At 37.2% G+C, this 19,363-nt stretch overlaps 1 protein-coding gene across 14 annotated transcripts in view; it reads left to right on the forward strand.

Moving 5' to 3' along the window:
* TTC3 (tetratricopeptide repeat domain 3) overlaps positions 1-19,363 on the forward strand; it is a 120,782-nt gene that overhangs the window by 78,184 nt on the left and 23,235 nt on the right. For 13 of the 14 annotated variants that reach the window (XM_081300639.1, XM_081300642.1, XM_081300637.1 and 10 more), the window contains 4 exons: positions 151-315; positions 4,111-5,176; positions 6,341-6,406; positions 11,428-11,577. In XM_081300639.1, coding sequence (XP_081156765.1) covers positions 151-315; positions 4,111-5,176; positions 6,341-6,406; positions 11,428-11,577 — 1,447 coding nt within the window. The remainder of the gene's footprint in view (positions 1-150; positions 316-4,110; positions 5,177-6,340; positions 6,407-11,427; positions 11,578-19,363) is intronic. The other variant, XM_081300645.1, reaches the window with a different exon arrangement.

Here is a 19,363-nt window from a genome sequence, read left to right on the forward strand (position 1 = left end):
GTATCTTTTCCACACTAAGCTCTCTGGTAGTACTTTCCTTCCACATAAAATCAAGTCGTATGTTCGTTACCATCATGTTGTTTTTTTCCATTAAATGTTCATCTAGCCTATCCAAAAGTTTATTATTAACAAAATTATTTTTTTAATCAGAAGACGCAATTCAGATTCTGCAGGCCCATTTGCTGTGCCTAACCATCTTCGGCAAGATGTAGAAGAATTTGAAGCTCTCTATGACCAGCACAGTAATGAATATGTTGTCCGCAATAAGAAAATATGGGATATTAACCCAAAACAAAAATGCTCAACTCTGTATGAGTAAGTAGATTAATATTCCTACAACTAATATTCCTTATACTAAGACTGCCAATTAAAAATCAAAAGTCATTTTTTTTACAGTACTCATTTATTGGTTCACAATCTCTGGGGAAGAATATTCTGAGAACATTTGCCACATATTACATGTAGTTAATTGAGGATTTTTAATTATTAAATTTAGGGTCATACTAATCTTTGGTTTTGACAGTTTGAGCTGCTAATATAGATACTTCTAAAATTGTTCTGGTATGTCTCGATAGAAACGATAAACAAAGCTTTCAGCTATAATATTTTTATCATGAATTCCTAGGTATTCATTTGATAGAATAATATCATTATTTGGTCTCATTGTTCTTATGTTGAAGGATGCAGTGGCTTGGCATCTCAAAATGCAGCATCTCAATTATGTAGCTTGGTGAATATTACCCTTTTTATTGGGGGAAAGAATCCTAGGATGCTATTAGTATTTCAGCTTGGATTATAATTGTTCAGCTGTGTTAATAGTACAAATACAGAATCCTGTCTTCTATTAGAGACTGGACTTCCTGAAAATGATGTAAAAGAGAAACATACTTTCCTTTTTTAAAAAAAATATTTTTTAGTTGTTGATAGATTTTTATTTTATTTATTTATATGCGGTGCTGAGAATCGAATCCAGCGCCTCGCATATCTCAGGCAAGTGTGGTATTGCTGAGCCACACCCTCAGCCCCAGCATACTTTCCTTTTTAAGTGACTGGGTGTGAGTTACTTTAGGATTGAAAATATGAATGCAAAATTTAACAATTGAAGTTTGAGTAGGGTGGATAAAATCTAGGGAACCGCTTACCATTCTGAGATTGGCATTAATAAGCAGTACAGAAGGCTTTGTTTAAGAAATTGAGGGTTAGGATCTCTATTAAGAAATTAATTTTAAAACTAACTATTTTCCTGAAAATTCTGTCACTCATTCATAGTATGGTCATTTCTTCTTTTTTCTTCAACCCATTATTGCCGTTCAGTCTAGTTAAAATTGGGTTTCGTTTTTGTGATTTTTCCTTAGAATTGAAATACTGAGCAAATCATATTTCCATAGGACTCCTAGATGACAAAATATTTACCTATAAAATTACACTGGTATTCTTAAAATATCTTGGAATTTGCTTCAAGCATCCAAAACTGAAGCTAAAATATGTAATTTTTAGTAGCTTTTATCTTAAAGAATTTATTGCCACTGAAGTGGGAAGAAATTAAACAGATTTATGAGAAAAAAGTAGACTGATTTGTTTTTTTATTTTTGAGATAAAATTTGTATCTTATCATAGTAGAAAACGTAGAAGTTATAGGAAAGTATATCTTAAAACCTAATTCTTGAAATTTCTAAAGTAAACTGGGTGTGGTGGTGCACAGCTAACATTCTGGAGGTTCAGGAGGCTGAAGCAGGAGGATGGCAAGTTCAAGGCCAGCCTCAGCAACTTAGTGTAGCCCTGAGCAACTTAGGGAGACCCTGTCTCAAAATAAAAAGTAAAAAGGGTTGGGATGTGGCTCAATGGTTAATCGTCCTGAGTTCAATCCCTGGTACCAAATTAAAAAAAAGTAAACATATGATGGCTTAAAAATGATGGCTTATTTTATTGGCTAAGTACAAAAGGAAATTAAAATTAAACTTTTATATCTGAAAAGAATGTTGAGTAGAAAAATATTGGACAAGGAGTCAAGAATATGGGGTAACTACTATAAATTAAGCTTTTCTTGACTTTAATGTAACATCTTTTTTTAATATTTATTTTTTTATTTGTAGTTGGAAACAATACCTTTATTTCACTTATTTATTCTTATAAATAAGTGGATTATTTATAAGATTGAACCCAGGGTCTCTCATGTGCGAGGCGAGAGCTCTACTGGGGAGCCACAACCCCAGCCCCATTGTGTAACATCTTAAAATAGGAATTTAGCCTAATTTCTTTTTAAAGGCCCTTTGTAACATTTTAGGATTTATGTAGTTGAAACAGGTACTTTGCCTTTATTGTTTCCTAATAGCACCTCAGTAGTGTTAGCCGAGATTTATTAGCCACGTAAGGTTAAGTGCTGTTGCAGATTTGAGGAAAGTATAGGGCAGAGGTCTCTCATGTAGCCCTGCAGCATAGAGCAGAGTCAAGGTGATCGTTGGTAGTTCTACAGTGTGTTACACATGAAGGTGATGTTTTGAAATAAGAATCATGAACATGATTTTCAAAGGGTACTCTCAGAATAGCAGAATGGGAATGTCCTTGGAAATGTCTTTCCCATCCTTGTCCTTTTGCTGTGCTGATGGTGACATGCCCTGGCATTCTGCAAGTCCTTCTTTGACCACTTGAGATAATAGTGATGATCATCAAATTATGAAAATGTTGTATATACACAGAGCAACATGCAGATATATATATACAACAACTATTAATATCCCTGATGTAATTGACTTTATTATTATTTTTTACTCTTATATGTGTGTCTACTACTTCATCTCTGCTTAGGTATAGGAATACTATTACTTTTAGAGTCTGAGGTATTTGAGGGGGGCCAGATATTGAAAGAGAAGAAAAATCTCTTAAACTGCAGAAACTGAAATGATCTTGAGCCTCATCATCTCAGTGTATTTAGCATCTTTCATTATAACTTCTTTCATCTTTACTAAACAGCCACACCAGTACTAATGTGCACTGTTGAGAGATTTGATTCTAACCCTTGTAAAACACTAGATTATGAAAAAATAATATTTGTGCTATTTTGGACCTTGTATATACTAAGACTAGAAAAGTCTAAATATAGAGTAAAAATTCATTTTGTATTTTTCAAATAATAGTAACTATAAGAATGTTCTTCATAGTATGGTTATAGTACCATTTCTCTTTGAGCTAAAAATCCTTGTCGAATTAAATTTTTTTCTGCTTGAATATATGAAAAATTCATTGCTGCTTAGCATTAGAAAAAACATGGACTGTTTTTTTTTTCTTTGAAGATTTTTTTTCTAGCCAGACAGAGTGGCACACATCTATAATCCCAGCAACTCATAGGCTGAGGCAGGAGGATTGCAAGTTTTGAGGTCAGCCTCAGCAACTTAGTAAGGCCCTAAGTTACTTAGCTTGTCATTTACTTTTTTTTACCTAATTACATATGGTGGGTATTTTTCAACAGTAGAATGGTATATAGACTCTTTTTTAAAAAATTAAAACATTCATTGGACTATGTAGTTTTGTTCCCCATAACAAATATTAAAGAGTATCACTGAGTCAAACTTACATGAGAAGAATTACATATTCTTCAGAATTGTGACTTCCTAGCTACTTGGTAATTATTACTTGGATCGGAGTCCATCCCCTTTGTGATTGGTACCTCATTGCTGAATTATAAGAGCAGTTTTCTTTTCCTTGTGAATCATTGCACTGTATGCAAATTGAGATAGGATTTTTAAAGATTTGATTTTCTCTTCTCTTGTGACATTCTTGTTATTGACCATGGTATTTCTGAATAAATTTTGCTTGTTCATTGCTTTTTAAAGAGATTGCATAATTATATAATTAAAATTTAAAAATAACTTTTTGATTTCCTTTGGCTTTTCACCCCCCCAAAAAAAACTTTAAAGGATTATTTTCTAAGGGGTAGACAGTTTTATTTATTGTAATATTGATTATACTTAACCTTTTATTTGTCTTTGGAGACCATTTGAGATCAGTGAGAAGTAAAATAGTATTTTGCTTTGGGAGAATAAACTTTTATAAAAATAAATATATGCAAGTACTTCCGCTTAGTAACTTATGTAAATGTAAATTTTTTCCAAGTTATTTCTCTCAGTTGTTGGAGGAACATGGTCCCTTGGATATGAGTAACAAGATGTTCTCTGAAGAATATGAGTTTTTCCCAGAAGAAACTCGACAGATACTAGAAAAAGCAGGAGGTTTAAAATCTTTTCTCCTGGGATGTCCTCGTTTTGTTGTGATTGACAACTGTATTGCATTAAAAAAAGTTGCATTACGACTTAAGAAAAAAAGAAAGAAGAAAAACATTAAAACAAAAGTGGAAGAAATTTCAAAAACAGGAGAGTATTTACGAGTCAAACTACCACTGAATCCAACTGCTAGGGAATTTAAACCAGATGTAAAGTCCAAACCAGTGTCTGATTTGTCTTCAGCACCAGTTTCTGAGGATGTGAAGCCCAAACCTGTGTCTGCTGATTCTCCCAAACCAACTTGTGAAGACATTACATCCAAATCAGTACCTGATAGTTATTCCAGTCCAGTTTCTGAGAATGAGAAACCCCAAGGGGTCTCTTCTGATTCTCCCATATCAGTCTCTGAGGATGTAAATCACAAACAAGTCTCCTCTCATTCTCTCAAACCAGTTCCCGAGGATGGGAAACCAACCTATTGGACTCAATCTCACTTGGTCACAGGATACTGTACATATCTTCCTTTTCAGGGATTTGACATCACCCAGACACCACCAACATACATAAACGTGTTACCAAGTTTGCCCCAATACACCAGCATCTACACACCTTTGGCCAACATTTCTTCTGAATATCAGCTGCAGAGATCGATACCAGTGGTGCCATCTCTTGTAGCCAGTGACAAAGCTGATAAAAACACTGCTGCCTATTTTGAGGATCACAATTTAAATGCTAAGAGTGCTGCTGGTAACCAGATTGTCTCTGAAACACAGATCCTTGAGGACTCTTTGGGAATACATGTAAAGTCACAGAGCAGCCTAGGTGATGCTGGTACAGCCCCAAGTGAGTCTCACAGAAATGATGGGCACTGTGGGAACCCTAAAAACAAATGTGAAGTCAGTCCAGAAAGGTCCAGTGCCCTAACAAATATTCCACATACACAGATGGTTGCTGTACAGGTAAGATTTAAAGAGAAAGGTGTATTTTCCTTTTTTTTTTAAATCACCGTTTTATTTACTAATGTTCTTAGAAATTATTGGCTTTATAATGGTTACTGAAGTTTTTGCCTGAAAATATTTTTAAAATATGAATTTTTTTGAGGGGCATGGTGGGTAATTTTGTCAGAAAGAAGTTTTGGCCCAGTAAATCTTATTCTTCCCTGACCACATTTTACACCAAATAAGAAATAAGGTTAATGAGTCAGCAGATGGAGCCAAAATATTGCCTTCATAATTAATAAGGACACAAAAGGAGGATGTGGCCACTGCTGTAGAGAAGTACATATGCAAACAATAAAGTCCTTATCTCACCCACTTACCCAGCAGTTCCAGCAGAACCCAAATAGGAGGCCTCCCCACTTAGGGTATCTTCCCATAGGACTATTGCATGGGGGAGGAAGGGAAAATTTGCTGGCAGCTTCCCTGGGAAAGAAAAAAGGAAGAGTCTGGAGTATTGGGAAAGTTAAAAGAGAGACAAGTAGCAAGACATAGTGGAACATACCCATAATCCAGCGACTCCAGAGGCTGAGGCAGGAATAATATCAGAAGGTCGAGATTGGCCTTAGCAACTTAGTGAGACCGTATCTCAATGGTAATATCCCTGGGTTCAATCACTAGTATAAAGAGGGGGAAAAAAATCAGGTGGAGAGAAATGAGGAATTAAGTGTTCCTATCTAACAAGCATGAAAATAAATCAGTGTTCCTTTTTAGGGTGTGAATACGTTAAATCCTTATCAAATTGCACCTCTTCTGAAGTTTTCAATTTTCTAGGGAACTTTGAAAAAAATAATAATGAAGAGGAATGAACTTGGGGCTGGGATTGTGGCTCAGCAGTAGAGCGCTCGCCTAGCATGGGCGGGACCTGGGTTCGATTCTTAGCACCACATAAAAATAAAGGCATTGTGTTGTGTCCATCTACAAATAAAAAAATTTTTTTTTAAATTTAAAAACAAGAGTAATGAACTGACATTTTCAGGTATACTAATTCTATGAAACATAACCTTAATTGGTAAGGGGACCCAAAACCTTGAAAAATTGTGCATGTGTTTTAAAATGTTATTACATGGCAAATTTGTTTTACCATATCAATTGAGGTAAATTAAATTTGTTTATTTTGCAACATAGGTGTCTTGGAACATAACAAACCAAGAAGTCAACACTGAGCCATATGATCCTTTTGAGATACAACAGGTGAGTCAAAATTGTATTAAACTGTTTAAAGATTTGATTTTCATTAATTTATCTAGATGGGATGATGAATTACAACTACTTTAGAGTTAGCTTATTTTATACAGTTCTGGAATAAACTTTAGGATATAATAAAAAAAATTAAGTTGCTTATATTGTTGAAATATGAGAAGAGCAAGCAAAGGAAAAGCTAAGTTTTTTCCTGTCATTTATTTGTAAGTATAATGGCTTTATTGTTTTAACTGGTATAATGAGCATGTATTAATTCATAATAAATAAGCTTGAATGATATGTAAATATATTATAAAGACCTTTATCATTTTAAGAATGTTTCAGTTAGAAAAACCCATTAATGTAATATACTTTGTTAAAAATTCAAAGGAAGTCTGGGGTATAGACCAGTGGTAGAGCACTTGCCTAGCATGTGTGAGGCACTGGGTTTGATCCTCAGCACCACAAAAAAGTAAATAAAGGTATTGTATCCATCTACAACTAGAAATATTTTTTAAAATGTCAAAGAACAAAAGTTACTTGATCAACTTTTGCTGAAAAGGTATTGGATAAAATTCAAGTCCCAGACCCTTTTTTGACCAAAAGTTTTAATAAAATGGGAATCGAGTATTTCTTAGCAAGCTTTTTCTCTTAAGCTAAAAGCCATCATCTTATTTAAAGGCAAAGCATTCTCATTAGTATTTATTATTACCCTGAGATACTGACAAAATTAGATCTGAGAAAGAAATAAGATATAAAAGAGGAAGTGTAAGTATCATTAATTATAGAGGCTAAGGTTGTATACCTGGAAATTCAAAATGATAACTGAAAATCTATACCGAATTAAAAGAATTCAGAAAGGTGACTGAATGCAAAATAAGTACTTGTGTGTGTACTAACAACAACCTGTTAGGATGTATATTAGAAAAAAATATTCCATTTTTAATGACAAAATGATAAACTTATATGTTTAAAAAAATCTTTAAAATGCTATTGAGAGATACACAGAAGATGTAAATGAAATAGTATTCTGTACACTTGGATGGGAAGACCTATTGTAACAGAGATTTGAAATTTAACACAATTCTGATACACATGAACAAAGTGTATTGGTTATCTATTGTAATATAGCAAATTACTTCAAAATCTAGTGGCTTAAAACATTATCTTACAGTTTCTCTTTGTCAGGAACTCAGGAGCAGATTACCTGGGTAGATCTGGAGATCTTCATGAGGTTACAGTAGAGATTTGGACTAGGGAGGGCTTAGTTATCTGCAGGAGTAAATAGGGCTTGAGATTCCAGTTCCAAGATGTCTCTCTCGCATGGTTGGCAAGTTGGTGCTGGCAGTTGATAGGAGCCTTCATTTTCTTACCTTGCAGACCTCAATGTAGTGCAATAGCTTTTATGACTTACTTTAAGAAGTCATACTTAATTGTTTCCCCTGTATTCTGTCAGTCACAAAGACCCAACTCATCGGCCCTTATACCTGGTAGGAAAGGTTTGTCTCAGGGTGTGAATACCAAGAGGCTAAGATACTGGGACCTAAACTTGGAGTCTGGCGGCTGGCTACTGCACAGTATTTATTTGGAACTAGACAAATTGATTAAAAAGTTCCTGTATGGAAAAATGAATATCAAGAAGGGGCTGGGGTTGTAGCTCAGTGGCAGAGTGCTCGTCTAGCACATGAGAGGCCCTGCATTCGATCCTCAGCACCACATAAAAATAAATAAATAAAATAAAGATATTGTGTCCAGTTACAACTAAAAACTAAATATCAAAAAAAAAAAAAAAAAAGGAATGACCAAGGAAAAGAAATTATAAGAAGGGGAATTGTGCTAGATTTCAAAAAATCTTAATATCACATAAATAGGTCATTAGATGAGAGTCTAATAGGATAGAATAATATAGAAATTTAAGCTATAATAAAGATGGTAAATTAGCAGTGAGCAAAAAGTAGATTATTAAATACATAATGTTAAGTGAAATGGAAACCCATTATCTTAAATTTCTACCTCCTTCCTTATACCAAAATTAATTCCAGGCATATCAAAGACTTACAAATAAAGAAATGAACTCATAAAAATACCTGGGAAAATGTTTTCATAAGATTAATACAACACACAAAAGTCGATGTTTATATACATATACATACATAATGTGGATGTATGTGTGCACAACATATATCTATCTCTATATATATATATGAACAAGTGTAGGGTTGAGGTTGTGGTTCATTTGTAGAGTGCTTGCCTAGAGGCACTGGGTTCGATTCTCAGCACCACATATAAATAATTAAAGAAAATATAGGTCCACCAGCAACTAAAAAATATTTTTTTAAAAAAAGAACAAATATTATATGCACAGGATGTGAAAACAGATGACAAACCTGGAAAATTATCTGAAACTGGTACAGATAGAGAACTGATTTCATTAACATGTAAAGTTTCTATAAATAAGTAAAAGATTACCAACCTATCACAAAAATGGTAAAGGAACTAAATAGATAATCCATAGTAAAAAATAGAGAGAGATGATTTTTAGACATTAAAAAGTAACCACACATGAAATAAGAAAAGTATTCATTTATGTGTTATTAGATGATAATAAAATGAAAATATCTGGGGAAGGCAATGTGTAATTTGTCTGAACGCATATTTGTATGTAGAGACCAATGAGCAAGGATATTTGTATATTTGTTTTGTCTGTATTTGAACCAGCAAGAAATGAATACAATTCAAACATATATTAGTAGTAGACTAAATTATGATAAATCTACATAGTGAAAAAAAATTGTTTTATCTCAGTATTCCATTGCTTGCTTGCTTGCTTATTTATTTATTTATTTATTTAGCTGCTGGGGATTGACTCCATGGCCTTGTGCATGAGAGGCAAGCATTCTACCAACTGAGCTATATCCCCAGCCCCTATATAGTGAAATATTATGCTGTCATTTAACAATTAGGCAGTTCTATAATTAATGATAGTTAAATGATTTACAAAACCCAATATATAGTTAAATAGGAAGAAGTAATGTTAGAAGTTTGTGTGGCTTGCCACTATTTGAATAAAAGGCTTTATAGTTTTAGCCATTTATAAAAGTAATATAGAACCCCTAAGTATTTTTAAATGAATATTATTGAAAATTATGAAAAAGAAGTTAAAATCATCTACATTTATCTCACGTTAATATTTTGATGTGCAGTCTTTCAGGCCTTACTTGAACATTTGCATATAATTAAGCAGCATTTTTTAAAAGATGGATCACCACATATAAATTACATTTGAAATTTGTAATCTTTTATTAATGTATTACAGATTTTTAGTAAACAGACAAGTTGATAATCTTAGATGTATACTGTCATTTTAAACTGATATTTGGTATTCCATTATATGAATGTATGATAATTTATTTGACTGATTTCTTATTATTGAACATTTAGATTATATCAGCTTTTCATGCTTATAAATAGTGCTGTAGTGAATATTTTTGCCTATATAGTATATACTGAGCAGAGGGACTGGTGTTGAATTTTTATGTTGCACTTAATGCTAAACCAAGTAGATTCTGTTATTTGATGAGTCAGTGTTGGGATATTCACATGTGCCTTCTTAAGTTAGTTCTTAGTTTCAGGACCATGACACTAACCTAGCTGATTGATGGTTTCTCAATCAGACTTGCATTTGAATCCCAGGGCTTCTGCTTTCTTCTCAGACCTTGAGAAGTTGGCACACATCCCTAATCTTTGTTTTTCTGATTAAAGGCAAAAATAATGTATTTCAAAGTTTAAATGTAATAATGTAGAGGTGGCACTTAATTTCTTACCTACTCTGTGATGATATGGGGGCATATAAATTTAATTCATAGTACTAGGTTGCTATCGATTGGGATCCTTTTGACAAATTGAGAATGAAAATAGAGATAAGATCTTAAACTATAAAATCTTGCTTGTGGGTCGCAAGGTTGAACATTTAATCTGTTAATTAAACATCAAGTCTGTTCATAGTGCTAAACTCTCAATCTGTACAGACATAAATGGGGCTTTTCAAAGTGGACTGGCAGGTGTTATAGATAACAGTTCTCTGGTAAATCACAAAATTATAAATACTTGATTCCCTGCCTTTTTACACTTGGAAGATGCTCAGGTATTGTGGGGAGATAAAGGAAATGTCGAAGATGGCCCAGTTTTGTGCCTTTGAGATAGATCTCTGAAACCTGGCTGTCACAGGAGGGCAGTCTCCTGCAGCTGGGAGAAGTTTTGAGCATCCAGCAGATATTCTCATAATAGAAGTGTATAATCGCCAGCAGCCCTAGGTGTATAAGAGGTTTTTAAAAAGCTTTACATAATAGGGGCTGGGGATATAGCTCAATTGGTAGAGTACTTGCCTCGAATGTACAAGGCCATGGGTTCAATGCCCAGCACCACATGCACACAAAAAAAATTGGCAAATCTTACTGTATGTTAATTGTACCTCAATAAAAAAAATTGACACAAAAACATTGTTTAAAAAAAAAGCCTTACATAGTAATGTTTATTGTAGTATGATTTCTGGGTTTTGGTTTTTGTTTTGAAGCTGGTTCATGAAACAGATAGCTAGAAACAATTTTGATAACAATTTATCTTTTTGAAATAACCAGCAACTGTGCATTTGAAACATGTAAAAGTAGGACCAAAGTTATGTTATGTTTTATTCATATATATGATCACCTTTTATAACCTACTAAATAGTTTGTGATGTTAATCATACAGTAAAATTCAAATTAAACTTGTTCTAATACTGAACCTTTCTAAAACAAGCAAATATTCACAACCAATTATAGTACAGATTGAAAAGTTTCATTATGAATTCCAGTAACATGACTAATTATATTTTAAGAGCTGGCTCTACTAAGCAAAGTTTAGAGGTTTTAAATTCCTGAATTGTGACATTTTCCTTGTAAATTCTCCTCTTCCTTTTATTCTCTTTTGTTTATTTTAAAAGACAATTCAGAACAAGTTCATAAGTAGGCATTTTAAATGATTTTTAATTTTAGGGGGATATTTCACAGATTGAAAAGGAATACCAAGTATTACAAGAGCAGCTTAAGGAAGCATGTGAAAATTATGAGCAGATAAAACTCAACAGCTCAGAAGAGACCAGAGACCTGGAAGAAAAGTTGAAAAGGAACTTAGAAGAAAACAAGGTAATCCTGTCTGAAGCCCTCCTTAATTGCATGTGGCATAATTGGGAACATATAACTGTGCTTATGAGCCTCCCATTAGCTGAACCACACCGTTGGCTAAACAGAGAGGACTCTTTCTTAGAACAGTCTCTTTCAAATTTCTGTACTGCATATTCAAGTGACAGTGTACCTTGCAGTGCTATAAAACCTTTGCAATCTGGTTTTGAGAAAAGGGCTGTAAACATTAGCTTTCGTTTATCCATAATTCAGTTTACCTGGTTAAGTAAAAATCTCTCTCAAGGTGACTAAGTTCCAAGTTATATTTCTGCCTGTGCCTCTCTATCAGAGCTTCCAAGTGTGAGCTGTCAGTCTGGCTCCAGGGCTTAGCTCCAGACTGTTTTTATTCAAATAATTCTAGTCTGCACATGGCTTAACTTGCCTGGGCCCTTGTGAAAAATTTGGGTAATAATTGCTCCATTTCATGGGTTTAGATTAACACCTGTAAAGTACTTAAAACTGGCTGGTACAAAGTAAGGACTCAGTAAGTATTAGCTGCTGTTATTACCATCATCTTCATCTATTTCTAAGGACATGTGACAAAACTCATGGGGAGCCTTGGAGATGTTAGAACTTCTCATCTAAAGTATCTTATTTGACTATACTGGTATTTATTGTGGTAGTTGAGATTGACCATCAGTAAGATCTGGCTAGTGGAATAATACTAATTGGGGGAAAGGCCAGATTGCAATTTGTGGGACAGTGGAATTATAGATGTGAGGAACATTGGTAAATTACTTTTTTTTCCTTTTGGTTTGTTACTTTTTAAAAACAACTATATTCTGTTCAGAAACAGAAGGAGATTAATTATTTAAGAAGGGAAGAATTTGTTTCAGAAGTCTGGATTACCAGCTAAAATAACACATTAAATAGTGAAAATCAGCTTAGTGGGACATTTAATCAAGAAACTCATTTGTTGAAATTCAAGAATACACAGAAGAAAGGGTTAGTTTGTAAAAGTAACTACCATAACATTTCCCAAGAACTGTTTGCACTCAGGACAGGACTAAGGAGATTCCAAGGATGGGAAGAGTTAGATGCAGACACTTTCTGCTTAATTGTCTGGTTGGGGAAGGGGGAAAAAAAAAAAGTCCTGTCTAGCATGTGACACCCAGAACACAAGTCTGAGTAAACCAGTTGGAAGGTGTAACAGAATTAAATATTTTTTATATTGCCTCAGGCAAATTCAGTGTTTTTATAAATCCAGTGTGAATGTCTGTGGCCACCTGTGTGAGTAATAAGGCAGATTTGGGGAAATGAACACTTATGTAAGGGTGGGTGTTTAATAAATGAAATTGTTTTTTCTGGCAGAGGCTTTTCCAGTTTTATATACTGGTAGTCTGACTAGGTGCTTGCTAGGACAGTAGAATCCATTTTGATATCATTAAACAAGCATGAAATATATCTTATTCTAGTTGGATTCTTGAGGATGTACATGATGTTGGGATTCACTGTGATATTTTTATATATGTACATAGGAAAATTATGTCAGATTCATTCCACTGTCTGTCTTTTTTCTATCCCCACCCCACCCCCCACCTCCCTATTGTCTTAAGCTACTGAACTTAAATTCTCCACCCTCCCACCCAGGGCTCGGTTGTTGTATGGTTGATCAGGAAGCTCATGGGACAGAAAGCTTCCAGGGAAGAAGGCTGTGATGGAGTGGCAGCTCTGACTTCTGGGCTCTGGCTCTTGTGCTTTTTAACTTGGTACAGCCTTGGATCTGCTGTCATGTGGCTGTACTCAAGTTAGTCTTTTTTTTAAAAGGGCAATTATTTAGTACCTCAGATTATAGGCTCGTAAGGTTATTATGATTACCAAATGTACCTATTTCCTGTCAGGATAAATTGCTACTGATTTTTTTTGGTTGGTATCTACACAAAAGCAGATAGAATTTAGCCATGGTATTTCTTTATTAAATATAAGACAGCTATGTCATATAAGGGTGGTTAGTACAAACATGAGCCTGTGTAGTATTTTTATTGGCTGAGGTGTGTGTGTGTGTGTGTACACATGCATACATGTAGGTGCAATACTTTGTGGCTTTTGTTATCTGACCTCCCTTAAATGTTGCCAAGTAGGTCCTCATGCCCCAGCATAACCTTGTTTTTGCACATAATCTCCCAGCCAAAGAGTTTAGATCCACGGTGAGATCAGTGGCTCAGAGTGGAAAAACAAGATAGGCAAGAAACAAAGTTGGCCAGGCTGCCAACAGTAAGGCAGGCAAATCAACATCAGTCTAGAGAGTAGAATTGAACCATGTAGACTACAAGATTTTGTAAATACAGTAGATTTGGGGGAGTTACTGTCACAGTAATGCCTTGACAAATTCAGGATCAGAAGGTTTTAGCAAGGAAAATGTGGGCAGGACTTGTCTCCAAAATTTGGAGAGCATTACTGAACTGTTGTTGAACCAATGCCACCTAGGAACAGTAGGCTGTGTGTTTCACAGCTGTCTAAATCACCTTCCCTCTAGTTAGGACTCAGTCTTAAAAAGGAACTTAACCAGTGTAGCCAGCTGGCCGAGTTGGCAACTAAAAAACCATACAAACACAGAAATACCTTTTTGGGGGGTCAGGGATAGCTCTGAGACTTCAGTTGTCAGCTCCCACACTGGAAGGCAAGGGGGCAAGAAAGCACATTTGAACCCCTCTATTTATCGGGTAAGGACATTCAATAGAAAGTTTCACCTAAATAAGGCAAGGAATTGGGTTTTAAAGAGTGGAGTCTTGGTTGATGGTGTCTTGTGGTCAACAGATTGACATCTTGGCAAGTCACACCCATCTCAGGTGCTGTGTGGGATCACAGGCAGTGTGAGAAAAAAGGCACACATGTGTCACACAGCCCCTAAAGGACGTAACGCCAGACCAGTTCTCTCATATGCTCAAATGCACATAGCTCACATAGCCCATGGATGGCTTGCAACAGACCAACCAGCAAATCTGCTTCCCAAGAAGTTGAAACTGCATATCTAAGGCTAAAGATGGAGAAATGCTTCTAAGTCACTATCACTTCTGACTCCAGGGCCATTATTTCCCATGAAGTCTGTATGTGATGACTTTAGGATTCAACGTCCTTCCTAAGGAAGAAGGCCTAGTGTCTTAGATATGTTCTGAGCCTAAGGAGGAAGTTCAAGCTGTAGGGAACCTGACAGGAAGTAAAACATCAAATGTTCCCCTAGAGCAAATATGAAGTCAGGATTTCATTAAGCAACCATTGATAATAGTGGGATTTCAAGCTGGGAAATATTTAACATGTTGCTTTTAGCTATTTCTTTTAATAGTGCTCTGATTCATATTCTCTTTCTTAAGAGATTTTTTTATTTATCTGTGCCCTGTATTTACGAGCACATGTCATACCCAGATCCTTCACTGCCATTGAATGGATGATGCTTCAAAAAGGACAAAAAACTTTTAGAACATTTGTAAGTTCAGATGTTTTAAAAAGTAGCACCTGCAGAAGAAACTGGCAAAAAGGGCTATGTGTCAGTTGGCATTGAATCTGACCCTCCAGGGGGAAAGGAACTCACATCACCTCAGAAGACCTTTTCATTTCTCTTTATCACACAGCCAACCCAAACGCCTTTAATAAAAAGCCAGAGAAGGATCCAAGATGGCAGGCTAGAAGGAGGCTTATTCTCTGTTGCTCAGTGACTTGGAATACTTTTTCTCTGAGTGATTAGAGGACCCTGACAGCTACTCCCACGCAGTAATCCTGGCCATGGTTTCCATGCAGGACACCTGGCTGCTGCCCATACACAGAAACTCTGGCCACCACTGCCTTGTGGACCATAGTGTACCAGTGTGGGGCTTCCCCAGTCACCTCCATCTTGGGACATTGCAACCACTGCCATACTCTCCTACACACAGTTGCTTGTACCTAGGGACACCACACAGCCCTCAGCCACAACACTGTATGTCAACAGCTGTATCTCTGAACAGGCCACACACCACCACTGCCCGACCCCACCTGACCAGACACCCCATAGCGAAAGCAACCACTTCCATCTTGGGACATCTTCATTGCCGTCTTTAGTTGGGGTAACCCCCAGCTTGGAACACCGGCTGGGGCTTAGAAGCAATATCAAAGATAGGTATTGGAATGCTGCAGGGACACTATAAGCTTATAGGGTAAATATATGCCTCAGACCACAGTACAATAAGGGAAGACACAAGAACAACATGAAAAAACAAGGGAAGACACAAGAACAACATGAAAAAGCAAGGGAAGAAAGTGCCCCAAACAAACCAAGATACTACATCATTAGAATCCATGGCCAGCACAACAGAAGAAATGACAGAGAAGGAGTTCGGATGTACAGAATTTAAATGTTCTATGACTTAAAGGATGATATAAGAGAACAAATACAGGTAGCAAAACATCATTTTGATGTAGAGCTACATAAGCAAATACAGAAAGCAAAAGATTACTTTAATAAGGAGATACTGGTCCTGAAAAAAACCAAACAGAAATCCTTGAAATGAAAGAAATAATAAACCAAATTAAAAACTCAGTAGAAAGCACCACCTACAGATGAGAACTCTTGGAAGACGGAACCTCAAGATGATGAAGACAAAATATATAATCTTGAAAAGAATGTTGACCACACGGGGAAGATTATAAGAAACCATGAGCAGAATATTCAAGAATTATGGGATAACATCAAAAGACCAAATTTAAGGGCTGGGCTGGGGTTGGGGCTCAGTGGCAGAGCACTTGCCTTACATGTGTGAGGCACTGGGTTCGATCCTCAGCACCAGATAAAAAACAAATTAGTAAAATAGAGATATTGTGTCCATCTACATCTAAAAAAAATTCTAAAAGAAAAAAATTTAAGGATTATTGGGATCAAAGAAGACATAAAGTTACAAACCAAAGGTATGAACAATCTATTCAGTGAAATGATATCAGAAAATTTTTCAAACATGAAGAATGAATTGGACAATCAAATAAAAGAGGCTTACAGGGCACCAAATGGACAAAATCTCAATAGATTCACACCAAGTTACATTATAATGAAAAGGCCTAGCATATAGAATAAGGAGAGAATTATAAAAGCCACAAGATAAAGGAATCAGATTACATATAGGGGGAAACCAATTAGGATCTCTGCCGATTTTTTCAGCTCAGACCCTGAAAGCCAGAACATCCTGGAACAACATATACCAACCTCTGAAAGAAAATGGATGCCAACCAAGAATTGTATATCCAGCAAAATTAAGCTATAGATTTGATGACGAAATAAAAACCTTCCATGATAAACAAAAGTTAAAAGAATTTATAACCTGAAAGCCTGCTCTACAGAACATCCTTGGCAGAATAGTCCATGAGGAGGAAATGAAAAACCACAGTGATGGGCTGGCGTTATGGCTCAGCAGTAGAGCGCTCACCTCACAAGTGCAAAGTCCTGGGTTCGATCCTCAGCACCACATAAAAAATAAATAAAGTATTGTGTCCAACTACAACTAAAAAATAAATATTAAAAAAAAACAATGAAAATCAGCAAAGGGAGTTATTACACTAAAGGGAAAACTAATTAAAGGAGGAACCAAGTCAAGTTAAATACCAAAAATAAAAATGACTGGGAAAACAAATCATGTCTTCCTGAATGTTAATGGCCTAAACTCACCAATCAAAAGACGAAGACTGGCATATTGGATTTAAAAAAAAAAAAGACCCAACAATATGTTCCCTTCAAGAGATTCATCTCATAGGAAAATACACCCACAGACTAAAGGCAAAAGGTTGGGACAAAAACATACCACTCACAAGGACTTCAGAAACAAACAGGGGTTTCCAGGCTCTATTTTATTTATTTGTTTTTTATCATATCAAATACAGCAGACTTTAAGCCAAATTTAATCAAAAGTGATATAGAAGGACATTTCATACTTAAGAGAGGCATACATTGGGGGATCCAACATGGCGGCGGGCGGAGAGGCAGCGCTTTCAATACCTCCACAGTAACGGGGTCAGAGAAACGCATCCATACGCTTGGATTCTACCGGTTGAGAGGCTCCTGGCGAAATTCCACTGAAGAGAGACCTGCCAGCAATTGGTAGGATTTTTGGAGGTGACAGTTTGCCCCAGACGAGTGAATCTCCGCCACACAGCGCAGTGCAGAGGTCCGGACCCGCCAGCTGCTGCCCGTGTGACTCCACTCGGCGACCGCCTGCCCACCCGCGGCCCCAGCGACTGGGCGGCTAGAGACTTCCCGCCCGCCAGCGACCACGCAGCGAGACCCCGAGGTGCGGCCCAGCAGGTGCGGCCGGGGGACTCTAGGAAGAGGTCTCTAGTCAGGCCTTCATTGCTGGCTCGGATCCCCCCTGGCCCCCGGGGCTTGGTGCCGGCCCTGGTTTCTTGTTGTGCACGTCAAAGAGGCCAGCTCCCAAGGCCTTGAAAGATTTGTGGTGTCTGTTTTCATATTCAGCCTATAACAGTCATGTGGGAACGTCCTGACCTGCTTGGGTCTGATAAGGTTCCTGGTTGAAGGCTTAGTATGAGTCACAAGGACCACCTGCCCCCCTCTGTCCTTGCTTCCGCCTACCAGTAACTTTCCATTCTGTCTGAAAGAAATATATAAGTATGAGCTGAGATAATAAAGACAGACTCTCCCTGGATGAAGAACCTTGGTGTCCTGTGAAATCTTTTAACCCCGACGTCTCCCGCCGGACTCGGTCCATTTCTGCCGGACGCGGCACTTCATGGAGTAGCGAACCAGGAGCTGAAACCAACCAGAGACAGACCAGTCCCACCCCTGCCTTCGGACGTTCCGGCAAGGAGCCTGGAGCCCGCCTTAGCAGAGAGGTGACGTCACCGGAGTTTGGCCCACGGAATTCCTTCCCAGCAGAATCCACGTTAGCAGGTGTGTGACTCCAACCCCCTCTAGATACCAGCAGCCAGGAAACCTCGGGAATCTCCCTGGGGGCGTGTCTGTAGGGAAGCAGAGGGGATTCCCGATCCCCAACTCCCTTTACCACCAGTGGCGACACCCAAGGTCTTGGCTGCCAGTTTCCAGGGGCATGCCCACCAAAGGGGTCCGGAAAAATTAAAACTGTTGGTCCCCAGATCACCGCACCACAGCACTGGGGCTTAGATGAATGACGGAGAGAGCGCTCAGTCGTTCGGGAAATAGACACGCAGTGGGGCTGCAAGTGTAACCGGTTCTTTGGGGAACCGCCTCTGGTGAACAGGACCTGGCTGGCTGGCTGGCAGGAGGAAGCAGGGGGATGGGCCGAAGAAGTGAAACGGCTCTGGACTAACAGGACTGAGAGACTCTCAGGAGCCGCCTTACAGGGATTGCTATCACGTAAAGGGCAGAAGCTCAGCGCGGATGGCACAGCTCTGCCTACTGGAAGAGAAGAAAATGGATCTCTAAGACTTTAATTTTTTTTTCTTTCTTCGCTTTTTTTTCTTTGTTCTTTTCTCCCCTTTTCCTTCTTTCTTTCTTTCCTGTTTCAAGTTTTATTGTTCTTCCCATTCTCCTCTAATCTTCCTATCTCTCTCTCCTTCTTTCTTTTTAAGAGTACCTTCCTTCCCCTACCCCCCAACTTTCATCCCAAGCATTACGTCTTCCATTACGTGTAATTGTCTAAATGCAAATAGGTGAATGTTTCGGGGCTGTCTATAGGGCTCTTAAATACCTAGCTACTACCAACACCCTGATCCAATCGCCTATTAGTATCCCCCTTCAGTAGAGCAGTCTTCTAAAGTAGCCAAGACATACTAACCCTCATACCATCATAGCACC

Source organism: Spermophilus citellus (genome assembly GCF_964194105.1).
Source record: "Spermophilus citellus genome assembly, chromosome: 7".
In the NCBI taxonomy this organism is placed as follows: Eukaryota; Metazoa; Chordata; class Mammalia; order Rodentia; family Sciuridae; genus Spermophilus; species Spermophilus citellus.